We start from the raw sequence: 18,139 nt of genomic DNA, 5'->3' as shown, positions 1-18,139 counted from the left end.
AAGTTTTGATCAGACGATTTTGAGAAAAAATGGACGGGGGAGGGTGCCCAGTTGCCCTCTAATTTTTTTGGTTACTTAAAAAAGCCACTAGAACTTTTAATTTTATTTACGAACATTTTTATTAGTAATAAATATACGTGACTTACAAATTAACTAACGTAACGAACTTCTATAATCGTATATTTCTATTACGTATATGCGGGGGTTCGCCCCCTCGTCAATTCCTCGCTCTCTACACTAAAGTTCGAATTTTGTTCCAATTCTTTAAGAATGACCCCTGAATAACAACGACAGTTTAATTAGAATAAATAGCTCTTTTGAAATTACTAAAAATACTTTAGCGTAAAGAGCGAGGTATTCTCATATACGTAATACTTTCTGTTCGTTTTGAGTTTTAATATTGCTCATGACTTGCAGGTGAAAAAACTTGTTTTTTATTTAATTTCTCATTGTTTTTTTTAATAATGCTGGAAAATCCAGCACCCCCTTCATGGAAATTCGCTTCCCCTATGATAAATTCCTCCATGGAAAGATCCTCTCATGTAACCTCCTCCCCCACCAGCACCAGAGAAAATCCCCCCTGAAAATATTTCCCAATCAACACTATATGTAAACAATGGGCAAAGTTCATAACTTAATTAGCCCTTCCCCCGGGGACTGTGGGATATTAAGTCACCCTCAAATACATAGTTATTAGATGTTTCGACTATGCTGAACAAAATGGTTATCTCAAAATTTTGACCCGGTGACTTCGGGAAAAAATGAGCGTGGGAGGGGGCCTAAGTGCCCTCCAATTTTTTTATCACTTAAAAAGGACAGTATAGCTTTTAATATCCGTTAAAACTAGCCCTCTCGCGACATTCTAGGACCAGTGGGTCGATACGATTACCCCTGGGGAAAAACAAAACAAAAAACAAATAAACACGCATCCGTGATTTTTTTTTTCTTGCAAAAAAATACAAAATTCCGCATTTTTGCAGATAGGAGCTTGAAACCTCTACACTAGAGTTCTCTGATACGGTGAATCTGATGGTGTGATTTTCATTACGATTCTATGACTTTTAGGGGGTATTTCCCTCTTTTTTCGAAAATAAGGCGAATTTTCTCTGGCTCGTAACTTTTGATGGATAAGACTAAACTTGATGAAAATTATATTTTTTTAAATCAGCATAAAACTCCGTATATATTGGTATTAAAATACCATTTTTTATAGTTTCGGTTACTACTGAGCCGGGTCACTCCTTACTACAGTTCGTTACCACGAACTGTTTGAAAGAGGTACGAGTCTAATATCCATTATATTTTGCGGCAAGTATAGACCTCAGGCTAGTTTAATGAATATGACATTAAATTCTCAAAAAAAGGCGGATAATTTTTCCCTGGTAACAGCAAGGATGATTTTTACTTGTCAATAAGCTAGAATATAATGTGTGCGCTAAGTGGAGTTTTATGTCAATGTCAGAGAGGAATAACTATTGTTTTAGCCAGTTGTTCCGTCAAGCTTTCGTTCTAGCAAGCAAACTGGAAGGGATCTGCTTCGACTGAAGTTGGACCAAAATCGAGAGAGCTTATGGTACGCGACGATTCCTTGATCCCATTGCCGAAACGTCTTCTTAGAATAACAAAGAGAAAATTTTGAAATGAAAAAGGGTGCATTTCTCCACAGTTCCATATGTGCTGTCACCTAGAATTGCTAGCTATTTTTGTTCATTGTTTGTAATGATTCGTCATTTCGTCTTCTGCGTTTCGCAGTAACACAGAGGAATGGAAGCAGTAATGACCAGTGACAGGGTACTCGGCAGCAATGGAAGTAGTTGACCATGTTAATACTAATCCACAAATAGGGGTCTACTACTGCTAATTTCAGGCACTCCCAGCCACTGGTCGTCCACGCCAGTGTCTGACCATGATTTGGTGTATTTTGCGGAATACACTGCCAAGATTGGATGGATTGAGCGTAGATAACATCACATAAAATGGCAAACGAAATTCATGATTCGGATCGAGGTTGAAGGAAAGGATACAGTGGATAGAGCTCGGTTGTGTCCGTGCCCGATAAATAGTTCAGGAGTCCAAGTTTTCCTTGTATAAAAAAGGCTGCAGTACCATTTGGCGCATAGCCTCGTTCGCTGTAAATAAGCACTGGTCGACAAACCAGAGAGGAGGCTGTTGTGGCGTGCGGGAGACTCCGCCGTAAATTGACGCCTGAAAGATATCATGTTTACTAGATGCTGTAGATTGGGTGCTATAAACTCGATGTCTAGTTCGAAATTATTTACGGAAAATCGCATATTGATGACTGATGTTCAGACCACGGACAATCCATCCCCGGAAGACACAATCGTTGACTGATGTACTGCTCAACAGCGACACTTCTGGATCAAGGTTTGTGGAAAATATAGTCTCCCAGCCTCAGCCCCTCAGAATGAGGGAGGGTGGGTGTAGAGATAAAACAGCAACCAGAGATTGCTCAATCATCTCTGGGGAAATCCTCTTTGACCTTATCGCGGAAACCTAGGCATGTGACACAAATTTCCATAGGCATCATGCCAGGTTTCAATATTTATGATTAGAGGACCAAAGTGGTCCCGTAGCACCTTCAACACCACAACCACCGCTGAATTTTCTGTATAAGAAAGGCAGACAAGTTTATTTCTTCATTCATCGGCCTGAAACCTATGGCACAAGTACATTGAACCAATTGGACACTGATTAAGGCATATGCAGCTTCCAAGCCCATCTACGATCCACATAAAAATGCCTACATTCACTTTAAATCGGATAGGCCCATAGCTACAGACAAGGAGCTATATCCCAGTATATTTTGAACTGCTGTCTTTAGTGGTCCAGGTAGTAGCAGGCTTTAGAGTTCCGAAATTTAGGGATTTCCCAAGGCACGAAACTGATGGCCACTAGCAACTGGAGTGTAAAAATAAGCAACCTAGAATTATGTAAAGTCTCCCTGGCTAAAAACCGAATTTGAATATTAGCACCTTTGATAATCGGTCATTCTCCCCAAAATCGTTACTATTGTCTTCAACACCATAGCCAACAGTCCATTAGGCTACCTCAGCCCAAATATGTCCTTAGGTTGTCTGTATGTGTCCTTAGGATTGAATCTCCTTATCATCATGCTCAACAACCGGAGGTATATAGCGAGCCCTTGAGTGATCACCTTATAACCCAGCCCCTGCGACCAGTTAAACTAAATTGTTGACATCCTTGGGAATGAATATTTACATATTGTAACTTGTTTGAAGCAGAATAGCGCATGGATATTTAATCTAAATGGCTGGAGAAACAAAGTTGGTCCATGGTCCCTCTAATACATCCCCCTCTCCCTCGACTATTTATCAGAAAAAAAGGCATAAGCCTATTTTTCAACAACAAAAAAATACATACACCTTTGATTGGATAGCCCAGTTCTCGTCAGAACTTGCTAACTCTATTCAAGCATGTAAAATAACTATATTTTTGAATTCTTTTCTTTTTTATTAATCGATTGGTCAAGAACATTTCACAGCAAATTCGTATTTACCATTTTGAAGTAGCATCTGGCTCACCAGCCTAGTTTTCTGCTAGATCGAAGCTTACTACTGGGTAACAGATCAATGCTTAATAAATAAAAAGAAAAAGTCTTGGCTGTATCAAATGGGCAGTAGATAGACTAACTTGAAAACTTTTCGTTCTTAGACCACTACACCAAGTTTCAAAAACTATTTCACAGTATATTCACATGCATGATTTGTTACGGTCGAATTTCTCACATTATACCGAATAAATTTTAATCAAATCACTGTACAGTACTTTTCTTTTTTCGCCTGTCTTTGCTCTTAACCGTTTATTTTTTACCGTTTATTTTTATTTGAAGTTTCATTTTGAAAAATATCTTTTCTAATTAACGTAAGAATAGGACTGCACCGTTTACAATTCCCCCTATAACTATAACAGCGATATTTCCCCTTTATTGAAAACACAAAAATTTAAACAAAACTACAGGATTTAAAGCCCAAACTCTAAAAAGACTTTTTAATGTGTGTTAGGGCCAATGACCGTTTGGATTAATAGTAAAATGTAATATTATATGTGTATTTCATGATGAATAAATCTTATCTTATCTCATTGTGTTCGAAACAAATTGAGTTTTAGCCACAGTCGCATATACCGTAGCAATTGCATAGCAAGTCGATGGGGCAGCCTTCTTTTAACATGGAATTTTGAAATGTTGATCCGGCTCAGCTACAAGTAGGCAATAAATTTCTACAGATACTGAGCCACTCTTTAAAAAGGCTATAACATGGGAAGACAGGGGATAGCTTCCCGCGTTGGAAGACCAGGAGCAGAAAAACTACAGTTTTAGAAGAAAATGCCATTTTTTTGGAAAAAAAAGTTGTGTAGAGCATTTGCTCCACTTTATTGGATTATTTTTTGCAGACATTCTTGAATATTTCACTTACTTCCTCATCCCACTTTTGGCTTTGAAACACTTCGTGTCAATTTTTATATTGTACAAACGCGCTTAAAAAACGGGATACCAGCATAAGGGAGAATAGTTTTGTTTTACATTCGCCCTAGTTTCTTATCTACTATACACAACTTACGTTTCAGTTGAGCCTCTTAAACACTTTCTAACAGAGGGAAGCATAGCCTAAAAGAGGGAAATATATCCAGTTTCTTAATCAGAGCGAAACGGTTCTAGTCCTTAACTGAAGCAGACTCAGGTAAACAACATCGGGAAATAGCAATACGCAGATTCCAACTAGAAAAAGAAAAAATATTCAAGGAACAGCAGAAAATCTGGTTTCTGTGACACTTTCTAATTTGTATTCTTCAGAAGCCATTCAACAGGCTTTTCAAAAAATATAATTGGTATACACAATGGCACGGAAGAAGAGAAATCTAGAAGGAACTCTAGCCTTTCCTAGGAATATTTTCGTTATTCAATGTAATTTTCCTATTTGATTAGAATAACCACAGGCAGGGCTCTATGAGGTATAGAATTAACTTACACGCACCGTGTTTTCCAGGAATGTAAATGCTAGGTGTATCAGTTTATAAACTTGGTGCCAAAATATAACTTAGTTTGGCTATAATTCTCTTCAGCTTAAAACTTGTCAAAACCTATTCTGAGCTTATTTTTGAAATCACAGTTTTCCAGCTACTCCATTGATCGTACAAATTTGGAAGGTGGCTCAATCGATTGAAAATTTGACGATTTAGGTCTTTTTCTGAGAGCTATAGGACAACCAGTTCCCCTCCTGTGTCACCTTTACCCCTGGCCAATGGATCAAAATTGTAAGATTCGTTTTGATTCATTCAAAATGATCAAAAAGAACATATGTTCCTTCAGGGACCACATGATCCACGCAGCCTGGTACCAGAACCAGGTATCAGACAATAATTTGGCTATAATGGCGTAAATGCATGAGCAAACGTTTTGTTGCCTCTTGCCTTTAAATTAAATAAAAAAAAAAACAAGTTTTTCTCAACTGAAAGTAAGGAGCAACATTAAAAAATAAAACGAACAGAAATTATAACGTATATGAAGGGGGTTGCCTCATTCTCCACACCTCGCTATTTACGCTGTTTTTTTTTAGTGCTTTTGAAAAAAAAATTCTTGTTGCTCCAATTATGCAAAAATGGTGTTTCAGAAATTGTTCTTAAAGAATTGGGCCAAAATCCAAACCTTAGCTTAAAGAATGAGGTGTTGAGCAAAAGCCAACATCCTATGTAATACATAATACGCCATATACGTAATAATTTATGTTCGTTTTAAGTTTTAACGTTGCTCCTTATTTTCAGTTGAGTGCTTGTTCGAGTAGCTGCGGGCATAAATCAAGCCTTGGCTATTTGTAGAAAAAGCAAAGACAAATAGTTCAAATGAGTGAGAGGCAAATATGGCATAAACCCTTATAGGGATTGTATAAAAATGATGTCATTTCACTTATCTATATATATAAAAATAAGTTGTCTGTGTGTGGATCAGGTGACGTCATGTTTGTCCGCATATGACGTCTGAATTATTTCACACTAATACAAAAGAAGAAAAAAACTAAAAAAGGTAAAAACTACAAAAAAAACTAAAAAGAAAAAAAAACTAAAAAAGCTAAAAAACTAAAAAAAACTAAAAAAAGGTAAAAATCTAATAACTAAAAAAAAAACTGAAAAAAATAAAAAAAGGCAAAAACTACAAAAAAATAAAAACTAATAAAAAAACTAAAAAAGCTAAAAAACTAAAAAAACTAAAAAAAACTAAAAAAAGGTAAAAAACTAAAAAAAAAACTAAAAACTAAAAAAGAAAAAAACTAAAAAAAAGGAAAAAACTGAAAAATAAAAGAGAAAAAGAAAACTAAAAAAATATGAATGACGACCGGGACACAGGGAGTATAAATGACGACCAGGACATAAGTAAAAAAAAAAAACTAAAAAAACTAAAAAAATGGTAAAAACTACAAAAAAACTAAAAACTAATAAAAAAACTAAAAAATCTAAAAATCTAAACAAACTAAAAAAGAAAAAAAAGAAAAAAGGAAAAAAATAAAGGAGAAAAACAAAACTAAAAAACGAATGTATATACAGACCGGGACACCGGGATACAAATGACGACCGGGACACAGGGAATATAAATGACGACCGGGACACAGGGACACAACTACAATGGGGACGCCAGGGGGCACAGGGGGATATAAATGACGACCGGGACACCGGGACACAAGGAATATAAATGACGCCCGGGACACTCAAAGAGAAATCACAGACTGGAACACCGGGACACAAATGACGACCGGGACACAGGGAATATAAATGACGACCGGGACACAGGGACATAACTACAAAGGGGACGCCGGGGTGCACAGGGGGATATATAAATGACGATGGCGACTCAGGGAATGGTCGATTAGCAATCACCATCAACAAAGCTCAAGGGCAATCATTAGAATCATGAGGTATAGATCTGAATACGGATTGTTTTCCCATGGACCATTATATGTTGCATGTTCAAGAGTCGGTAAACCTGACAATCTATTTATATGCACAGACAATGGGACAGCAAAGAATGTTGTATATTCGCAAGTTTTACGTAGTTAAAAACATATATATATATATATATATATATATATATATATATATATATATATATATATATATATATATATATATATATATATATATATATATATATATATATATATATATATATATATATATATATATATATATATATATATATATATATATATATATATATATATATATATATATATGTATATATATATATATATATATATATATATATATATATATATATATATATATATATATATATATATATATATATATATATATATATATATATATATATCACAGGTGGGACATAGGGACACAACTACAATGGCGCGTAACTAATATGGCGCGTAACGACTTACGCGCGCGGGGGGGCTTGGGGGGGGGGCGCGAAGCGCCCCCACCAACTAGGTGTTGGGGTGGCGCGAAGCGCCACCCCAACAGCTAGTTGATAGATAAATCTATCATCCATCCGTCCATAATTCATTCCTAGGGCAGAACCAAGGTAGATAGTCATAGAACTAAAGGATGAAAGATTGAATTGATTTTGGGTTGACACATGACGGACAATTTCCACTGGACTTGTATGCAAATTCTGGGACTGAATTTGCTTGGACTCAGAGGCGAACAAACGTCTTTTATTTAATTTCGGATCTTTTTTTTTAATCCCAGGAAATCCGGGATTTTTCAAAGGGTAAAAAATAAAAACGTATCAAAAAATTGCCTATATACGTTTTAGTTATCTCTTTACAAGTTGGACAAAAACTTGGGGGCTTGACATTCCCTAACCTTCCTCTGGATACGGCCTTGTTTAGCTTAAAAAGCCAAGATATTTGATTATTTGAGGGAAAAATTATTCGATTATCCATCATAGTTTCAACATCAGTTTCAGTTTCTCCACCTCCACAGAAAAATACCCACAGATATATATCCGCGAGGATATATATTCTAGACAGTTCAATTCTGATGAAAATTTACCCAGGACAACTACCCTTAACAACTCCACGCGTAAAATTAAGATGAAAAAGAGAAACTAAGAAATATGAATAGAATGTTGTACAGGAATTCTGGCAAATTCCCCCAATGTATAATTTCTTTTGACAAGTTCAACCCCTGGAAACTTTCCTCCCCATGGAAAGTTCCCCGGTGAAAAAAATAAACACCAGGAAAATCGTCTCCCCCCCACCTAAAATGTATGCATGCTTCCCAATAACAAGTACTATGCGTAAATAATGGGCAATTTTTATAATTAGACCTTTCCCCTGGGGCTGCGGGGGGAGGGGGGCGTGCTATATCCAAATACATAGTTATTCGGCCTTTCGACTATGATTAACAAAATAGTTGTCTCAAAATTTTCATTAGATGATTTTGTGGAAAAAAGGGGTGGAAAAGGGGGCCTGGTTCTCCTCCAATCTTTTTGGTAACTCAAAACGGACACTATAGCTTTTTATTTCCATTTTAATGAGCCCTCTCACGATTATCTAGGACCACTGGGTCGTTACGATCACCACTGGAAAAAAAACAAATAAATAAAAAATAAAATAAGCACACACCATTCTTCTGGCAATTAAATGAAAAAAAAACTAGTTTTTTTAGCTGAAAGTAAGGAGACCTGAAAACGTCTGTACACGTCCCAATAGCCAATACTGTATGTAAACAATGGTCAAAGTTTGTAGCTTGCAGCCCCTCCCCCGGGGACTGTGGGGGGAGTAAGTCATCCCCAAAGACATAGTTATTTTGGTTTTCGACTATGCGGAACAAAATGGCTATCTCAAAATTTTGATCAGTTGACTTTGGGCAAAAAATGAGCGTGGGAGGGGGCCTAGATGCCCTCCAATTTTTTGGTCGCTTAAAACGGCACTAGAACTTTTTATTCCCGTTAGAATGAGCCCTCTTGCGACATTCTAGGACCACTTGGTCGATACGATGACCCCTGGAAGAAAAACAAACAAACAAACACGCACCCGTGATCTGTCTTCTGGCAAAAAATACGAAATTCCACATTTTTGTAGATAGGAGCTTGAAATTTTCGCAATAGGGTTCTCTGATACGCTGAATGCGATGGTGTGATTTTCGTTAAGATTCATGACTTTCAGGGGGTGGTTCCCCCTATTTTCCAAAATAAGGCAAATTTTCTCAGGCTCGTAACATTTGATGACAAAGACTAAATTTGATGAAACTTATATATTTAAAATCAGCACGAAAATCCTATTCTTTTGATGTATCTTTTAGTACAAAATTCCGTTTTTAGAGTTTCGTTTACTATTGAGCCGGGTCGCTCCTTACTACAGTTCATTACCACGAACTGTTTGAAAAATACAAAGTTCTACATTTTTACAGATAGAAGCTTGAAACCTCTATAATAGGGTTCTCTGATACACTAAATCTGATGGTGTGATTTTCATTAAGATTCTATGACTTTGTTGGGGGGAGGGGGATATGTAAAAACTAAAAAAAAATAGTTTAAATTATTGCCCCCTATAAACAATATTTAATGGTTTTATAAAGTAAGAACTTAGTTTTTATTATAGTTAATTTGGAAGTGGACTGATTTAACAAGATTTTATTATTGGTTGACTCACCAAACTCAGTTGAGGCTGAACCACAAAACAAGTTCCACTCAATCCACCAAAACTACCTTTTCTTTTAAAGACACTTGACAAACTCTTTGAAACCACGTAAAACAGGATTTAGCAAAGGTATAAAGCTAAAAAAAAACTTTCTATGGGCCTTAGAAGTTCTGTAGATCTATTTCTGAATGTTTATAACACTTCTTGGCAGATATATTCCTATATAATATACTGCAGCCTGATTGGAAGGTGTGTATGCAATGTTTTTATTTATAGCATATTCTAATATTAATAGAATGCTATTCTAAGACAAACTTTATCTAAAAAAAGGTCAATGCCCATCAAAGGGAGGAGGGGTACAAGTAGGTACTTCAGAAGACCTTCATAGGACATAATTTAGACTCTACATTCATTCCTGGAGATGTATTTACATCTCTTAACTACTTTTCAGGGTTCAGCTTAGAACTTTGAATTATACCAAGTGAAAATTGAGAGGTAAATTCAGGCTTTTCATATTTATTTGCTAGCTAAAAGATAAACGTAACACTACCATTCAATACACTAGTGGTGTCAATCCCCAAAAATATGGGAGGTGGGGGCAAAACGTATTTTTTGGAGAGGGGTGTTTTTTTCAATTTTTACAATGAAAATGTCAAAAAATTCAAATATAGGGAGTACACACCCCTTTCCCAAAATTATTACCAATGCTATGAATCTTTGAGCATTCTTTCAAAACAAACTAATTAATGTAACGGACAGAAATCAGATGGAAAAAAAAGAAATATATCATTTAATGCTTTCCAAATACAATAAATACTACCACTGTGATTTCATTCCCCCTAACAGGACAAGATATAGCCTTAGGGTATATAAAAGAGTTTGCTTTTTTTTTAATTGGCTTTATTTAGCATTATGAACAAGCTGTTGATGAATATAGAAAGTAAAATAATGCAAACCAACCAAACAAGTAAACTTTTGCAAATAGTTTAGGGCTATGCCCAGCCCCATGAGGGCTGAGATGAAATTGCAGTGGTAGTGATTACTACCCCTATAATGGTAATTTTTTACGTCTTGATAATTTATCAGCTAAAAGTTGAACAGACCACTCAAACATTTTTTAGTGCTTTTTTCCAAATATACTAATTGCTATTGTTGTAAATTCTATTTTGAGCCTTAAAGGAGTCTAAAAGCACAAGTAATGATAACACAACATCCCTTATGTATTTTTATGTAGAACTAAGAAAAAATAAATATACCTATCCAGTCCCCTTTTAGTACCCTTTCCAAACATAATAAACATTGAGACCGTTCTTCCTCAGCCCCTCCCCCTAATGAAAATTGCATAGAAGGCAGGTCTAATTGTTCTAATTTTTGAAAAGAATATGTTTTCCTTAATTTTCTGTTTAAGTCTACTTTCCTTTGTTTCAAGGTTTACAAAACACAATCCCAATGATTTGAGTGGAATCTTAAGCCATACTAGATTAATATTTTTTTTTAATTTAATACACGATTTTCAAAATTCTTTAAACCCTTACAGAGTAGGACTTAGTAAAGCTTTATGTGTTCTGTAGATCTACTTCTGAAACTTCTATTTTTATAGCACAAAGTTTGTTCAAGTTCATTCAGGTCAGCACCCTTTGGAGAGGGAAGACAAAAAGATAGATTGTTCGAAATATCTTCCAAGGACATAGTTTAGGTTCTAGAATTATTCCTGATAAGTTCATTAACCTAATTCATCTACTTTCCAAGGTACAAAAAACACCCCCTCTAGAATTTTACTCCATGCAATTACAGGTCCTACAGCAGTTGGGATGAAACCTTAGGCCTTATATTGTCAAGTAGAAATCAATCCACTATGTTATACCATGGAGTTAGGGCCCCTTTGAAGGAGATACGTAAATAAGATATAAGTACCATTAGATTCCTTATCTTATGTTCTTTCCAAATATCATGGTCAGCTTTCTGACAATACACCCACACCCCCCTGATGATCCCAGACATAGCTCTAGGAATATGTGCAAAGGAATTTTACTTTGTAATATGCAGCATGTTTCCTTGAGTTGTTATCTATATTTTCAAATCCTTTCAGATGTTATTTTTTATCCATAATTGCATCATGATTACTCAGGCAAAACTAGACTTTATGAAATCAAGAATGGAGCAAACTGTTATATAATGCATCACCAGAAGAAAAACAGCAAATAAATTATTAGGGCTATATGGATTTAAAGGCAAGGCTAGAAGACCAACAGATTCAACATTGGGGTGCTGGCGCAAGCGCTTAGACTAGTTTATTCTTCTATAGAAATCTTAAAGAGAGCTTTAATGAAGAATATTATTTCAAGTTAAATTTACCAATCAAATATATTAGAATTTGTAAGCTAATTGTCCACCACTTGTAATAAACTGAAGAGATATTGATTTTCCAAATGGACAACAAATTTGCCAAGCATAAGGTATTTTAAGGAATGTGCTGTGACATTTTCTTTTTAGGTGGAATGATTTGGTGAATTTAAAATATGTTTCATGATGGAAATGATGATCTGCTACAGTAATTCCTTAAATCAACATCTTCTAGATATACAGGAGCACTTGGTAACTTTATTTTATAGGAGGGGTGCCACCACATCCTCCCCCTTGTTGTCATAGAAACTTCAGAAGATACTCACTTGATAAGAAATTGTGAATTCTAGTCTTTTTTTTATAAGTAGAAAGTGATTGGAGACCAACCAACCTCTGTTCTACAACTGTTTTTGATATCTAATCCTTTTGTTATCCCTTAGGATATCTGATCAACACCTTCAGTTAACTATTTTGTACTTTCTCCATGCCTGATCAATTTCACATGTGGGGGATTTTTTCTGAAGGGGAGAAAATCCTGGCTCCCTGCACAAACGTTTTATATGAAATAACTTTTAAGCATGATTTTTTGTTGTTTCAACAAGGTTTCAGATGAGATGTTGCCTTTCTTCAGGTGTAGGAAGCTTTTGCTCAGAAATGCTCAATGCATTACTGCCCAAAAGACATTTCTTGGACTTTCAATATTGTTGTTTATACCTGAGCTGTGTATTCCCTTGCTTATTCTCCATTTCTATTGATTATTCAGTTATTTCTGTACTGCAATAATAATATTACCTTAAATTACCTTAAATCGCATTGTCCAGCGAGATAAGGATTAAATCCTGTAGAATTGCTGGTTAGTGATGATGATGGTTGGACGTCTGAACGGCATCCCACTCAGTTTGCCATGGCTTTGGTGACTATTCTCCATCAATGGCTCTTTTAAAGGCAGCAGTACTGGGGGTAGTGACTGCTTCTTTGGTGAGCAAATTCCACAAATTCACTATTTTGTTAGTGAAGAAGTTATTGTGTAGTCTAGTGGCAGCTCACTTCTGATATAGTTTCCAACTATTCCCCCTAGTTCTGGCAGACTGGTCAATTTGAAATGGCTTATTTAATGGAGAGTTAGAATTCAGGAGCTTATGCGTCATAATAATATCACCCCTTTTATGTCTGTAGACAAGAGTGGAGAGTTTCAGTTTCTTCAGATGGGATAAGTAGTATTAGTATTTGCAGCCCACAATTGCTTTTGTAGCCTGTCTCTGAACTGCTTCTAACTTCTGCTGGTAACCTTTGTTGAGGAGTCTAGCAACACACATGCCAAACTCCAAATTAGGCCTGACCAATGCCTTATATAATTTAGTCATCACCATAGGTGACCTACTAGTGACTGTTCTTTTTATAATGCCAAGGGTTTGGAGTGCTTTGGCTACAGCTGTCTGTGTGTGCATAGTGGATTTTAATTCTTTATCGATTATGACCCCCAAGTCTCTCTCAACTTCAGACAAGATAATAGTCTGTCTTGATCCATCCATCCCTAACATATGATAAGGGCATTTCTCATCTTTCTTTCCAAATTGGATTGTTCAACATTTTATTCACATTGAATTCAAGCCTCCACAAAGTTGCCCACTGGGAAAGTACCTATAGGTCATTCTGCATTGAGCCTCTCTTATTGGGTGTATTGACAGGTCCAATGAGTTTGGAGTCATCAGCATAAAGACTTATTTTATTTTTGACTGTAGTTGGTGCATCACTAATATAAATGTTGAATAAAGTTGGTCCAAAGATGGTTCCCTGGGGCAGTCCACTTAATACTTAATATGAGAATCTTAATGTGTGTATTAAGTGGCTGTCACATATTAATGATCCAGTAGCAGTTAGGAAAGGAGTGAGACAGCAAGGTGTTTTATCTCCTTATATATCATGTAAGTGTGTTCTTGCTACTTGTCTGAAACATCTATCTCCTACTGTTTTTGCTGTGATATTGGTTATAGCTATATTGCATATGCTGATGATGTCCTTTTAGTTAATTTCTCTTATCAAGGCTTGGCTCAGAGTTTTCATAAGTTAGTTTTTGTGATTTAATTGTAAAACTTCTGTATCTCCACTAGACCTTGGTTTAATTTCATTACCTGTTCGTTAAAGTTAAGTGGCTTGGTATGTTGTTTTGCCTGTCAATTTCTGAAACCTACTCTGAGCTGATTTCTGATATATTAAAAGTATTTGTGCTTCATATGGTAAGATACCTCCAAATAGAGGGCATTATAACCATATTGGCTTATCTTGCCTTTACAATAGTTTTTGTTCTCTAGCAGTAAATTCCCTTTCTTCATTGTAAATATCTGATGCATTTATTCAGCCAGTTCAAAAACAGGAATAGTGTATCTTATTATGGTGTTATTGATGCTTGTGCACTGCTCGTCAGTGTGAAATCCAATATGATTTCAAATACTAATAATGTTGTGTCTGTTGCTGACCCCCTAGTTTGCTTTTTCCATCATGACACTGGTTAGATTGTTTTTGCTCTTAGCAATGATATTGTTGCTTATTGTTGTGTGATCTAATTTCTTTTTGTTGAGTGTTGTGTTATATATGTTGGTTATGATATTGTTGAGTTGGTTTTTTCTCTTCTCTTTTTTCACTAATCTTCAGTGTCATTTTCAATATTCCTTGGTGAGTTATAGATAAATGGATATATATATATATATATATATATATATATATATATATATATATATATATATATATATATATATATATATATATATATATATATATATATATATATATAGGCTATATTTATGTTTGAGACTATTAGGTAGGGGTTTTGTGTATTATCAGAAAAGCAACCATGATATTTGGAAACAATATAAAATAAGGTTTTAATTGCCTTAATTTACCCTTTGGAGTGAATTATTTGAAAGAACTGTGATGCTCTGTAGTTGATGATGGCAATAAATATGGTCATTGTGTTAAAGTCAAGCAACAAACCATCACGACTAGAGAGTGCTAAAGAGATGCAATTTAAGCCCACTTGGTAACAGTGAGCACATGGTAGGTGTGGTTCAAGGACCATTCTCTAGCAATTTAGAGTTGGCACCACCACACAACAGCAGCTTTGGATTGAGTGTGCAAGATGGCTAAGTGTGCAAATGGTACTACTTATACTATATTTAATGTTTCATTGTCAGAAAAGTGACAATGATGTTTAGAAAAAGCATAAAATAAGGATACAAACAGTACTGCCATTAATTTATTAACATGTTTTCTTCAGAAGAGACCAACCAAAAAATATTTACCAGAGGGGCTCTTCTGAAAGAAACCCTTTAAAATAAAAAGAGTTGTACTTTTTGATTTACTATTTAGTGCTATTTTACAAAAGCCTATCCATATTTTTAAATGATTTTAAATAAAATTTTGGCACCATTGCAGTGGTTGCCCTTTCCAGAAGGAAACACAATAAAATTCTGAAAACTGGTTTAAAAGATTCTAAAACATGCCTATTACATATACTATTCCTAAGAGTGCTTCACTTTCCTTTGTCCCACCCCCCCCCCCCTATTGTGCAAATTTACAAATTAAATTATATATTCTCCATAAATTTATCAATTGTTTGATGCCATTGACAATGCTTGTGCACCATTAAATAGACTATAGGCTATTTGAAGAACATGGTTGACAACATGACGCAAAAATCAATGAAGAATATAGAAATTGGGCTATATATTTGGGCAATAGGGAGGGGGAGGGGTAAAGTAAGGCACTTTAAGGAACAACAGAACTAGGAGAGCCACTTGTATCCAGTGATGCACTTATCATCTCAATGTTGGTATGTGCCTTGTTGATCTCTCATATCAGCAAGATGCAAGGCTCATTGAAAATGTTCAGAGGCAAGGAACAAAGTGCATGAAAAGCCTAAAATCAGCTGCATGTGAAGACCAACTAAAGCAATTTAAGCTATCTACACTTGTCTACAGATGTATGCACAGCAATATAATGCTGAGTTACAAACTCAGCATTATTGGCAACCATACTGCCAGCCATCATCACACAAGAGGATACTCCAAGAAGCTGCCAAAGTTAAGCTCCTGATCAAGAATCTGTCAAATGTAGAATACTTTTCAAGACAGGTTATAAACCACTATAATCAATTGAAGGAATCAACTGCCAGCACTCTCCCCTTCCAGTTTTGAAAATATCAACTCGACAAGGAGTGGGAGATGAGGCAGTGGATTTTTGAATGGAAGCCATTAACTCAAGAGCACTATAGGCCCAGAGGACTGTAAAGCTCTCAAATGGATTAAGGTAAGGTGATATTATATCTGTCATATACTGTACCCCAAATTCACAATAAATGTGGGAAGAAGGTTGAAATACAAGTAAATTTATAATAGTTCATATAACTGACTTACCTATAAAGTGAACATACCACTCAATGCCCTTTTTTCTGTTCTTTACAAATATAATAATTACTTCTACTGCAAATTCATATTTAAGAACTTTTTGACCTAAGCTTATAATAAATAAGGTAAAATTCTAGTTAATTGACTTCTTGCTATCTCAGAAAGGGTTTAGGTTAGGAAAATGAAACTTTCAGGGATAAATCTATGGACTAAAGTATGTCCCAGGAAGGTATTTTGAAGCAACTACCTCCACTTCTTGTCCCTTTAGAGGGCCCTGACCTTTGATGACCTTAAAAAATATGTGTGTTATAAAAGTGAAACCTTGCGAAATAGATCTTCTGCTTAATTGAAGTACAACAAGATTGTTTTCAGCTTCATAACTTTGCTCAATTCCATTTTATAAGGTTTTAAAGATATGCAAATACATTTCCTAAATTTTGAAAAAAAACATTGATATGGCTCAAAATTCTACTCAAATAACAGGAATTGCATTTTCAGAAGTAAAGGCAGAGAAAAAGCAACTAGTAACTGAAAATTAAGGTAAAATGTTGTTTTATCAAAATTTTAATATGTATAGACCCATCATGTACGCAAATTTTAGGGCCCTCTAGAGGGAGAAGGAGTAGAGGTGGGTTCTTTAAAATACCTTCCCAGGACATACTTTAGCCTGTAGACCCATTCCTAAAAGTTTCATTTTCCTAACCATGACCCTTTTTGAGATAGCAAGAAGTCAATTAACTAGAATTTTACCATAAATAATTTTAACACTGAGAAAAAGTACTATTATTTTGTCAAAAACAACCAAAAACAGCACTGAGAAAATGTGGTAAGCCTGTTATTTATTGGAAAAAAACTGATATATCTTACTTTCACTGAAAATTAGTCATTTCTAAGAGCTCAAAGAGGACTTAAATCTGAATTTGTAGTAGAATTAATTATTATATTCATAAAGAACATAAAAAAAGGCATCAAGCAGTATGTTCACTTTATTGGCAAGTCAGTTATATGCACTGTCATCAATTTACCGAAATATGCATTAAATTGTACTCCCATATTCACTAGGTGGATTTATGTAAGGAAAAAACCTAGATTTACTACTGGGAATATCCTACCTCATCAATACCTAAAAGTGAACTGATCTTATCCTTTTCATATAGAAATATATTTTCATTGTATTAAAAACCTATACTCTACTGTCTGATAAACAAAGGCTTTACCTTCATAGTCCTTTACGTCTCGTCTGACCATAGAGATTAGTTTTGTAGCCTGGTTTATTTCGATTTCAGGAAAGGCAGAATTCAAAATTTTGTTTTTATTTGCGAGTTCCCATTCACAGACTAACACACCAACTACTACCTGTGATTTGTAATTGTGCTTTATAGGTAGCAGTACTTATCCATCTTAATCTCTTTAAAAACACATAGTCTTTTCTGCTCTAAAAGTTTAAAATAGCTCTAGGCTTCCTGCAATCAATATTTTGACTGCTGCTCTTCAAGAATAACAAAATTTCTCTCAACGGTATTTAGTTTAATTAAAATCAAATATCGGCGAGTATTTGCACCAAATAGATGTCTGAAGTGAAGACACCAAGGACCTGTTTCCTAGCTAATCAGGTGGTCATACAAGACCAGTATTTTTACGCTTCTTGCTCCCAACTAACTAATGTTTTTACAGGGACTAAGAGGTTGGTTTCAATTTCGATTAGAGCAATGATTCAGGGAAATCTGGAACAGTTCCTGACTCTGTTCCATGGCTTGG

At 35.3% G+C, this 18,139-nt stretch overlaps 1 protein-coding gene across 2 annotated transcripts in view; it reads right to left on the bottom strand.

Moving 5' to 3' along the window:
- Positions 1-17,725, bottom strand: part of LOC136027242 (GTPase-activating protein CdGAPr-like) — a 225,586-nt gene extending 207,861 nt beyond the window's left edge. The window contains exons 1-2 of one of the 2 annotated variants that reach the window (XM_065704309.1): positions 17,599-17,713; positions 4,602-4,759 (exon numbers count right to left, since the gene is read on the bottom strand). In XM_065704309.1, coding sequence (XP_065560381.1) covers positions 4,602-4,645 — 44 coding nt within the window. In that variant the 5' untranslated portion in view covers positions 4,646-4,759; positions 17,599-17,713. Of the gene's footprint in view, positions 1-4,601; positions 4,760-17,598 lie in introns of both variants that reach the window. The other variant, XM_065704310.1, reaches the window with a different exon arrangement.
- Between the last annotated feature and the right edge of the window lie 414 nt (positions 17,726-18,139).

This window comes from Artemia franciscana, chromosome 5 (genome assembly GCF_032884065.1).
Source record: "Artemia franciscana chromosome 5, ASM3288406v1, whole genome shotgun sequence".
NCBI lineage: Eukaryota > Metazoa > Arthropoda > Branchiopoda > Anostraca > Artemiidae > Artemia > Artemia franciscana.
The sequence above is the reverse complement of the archived record's forward strand: the minus strand, read 5'-3'. Positions and strand labels throughout refer to the sequence as shown.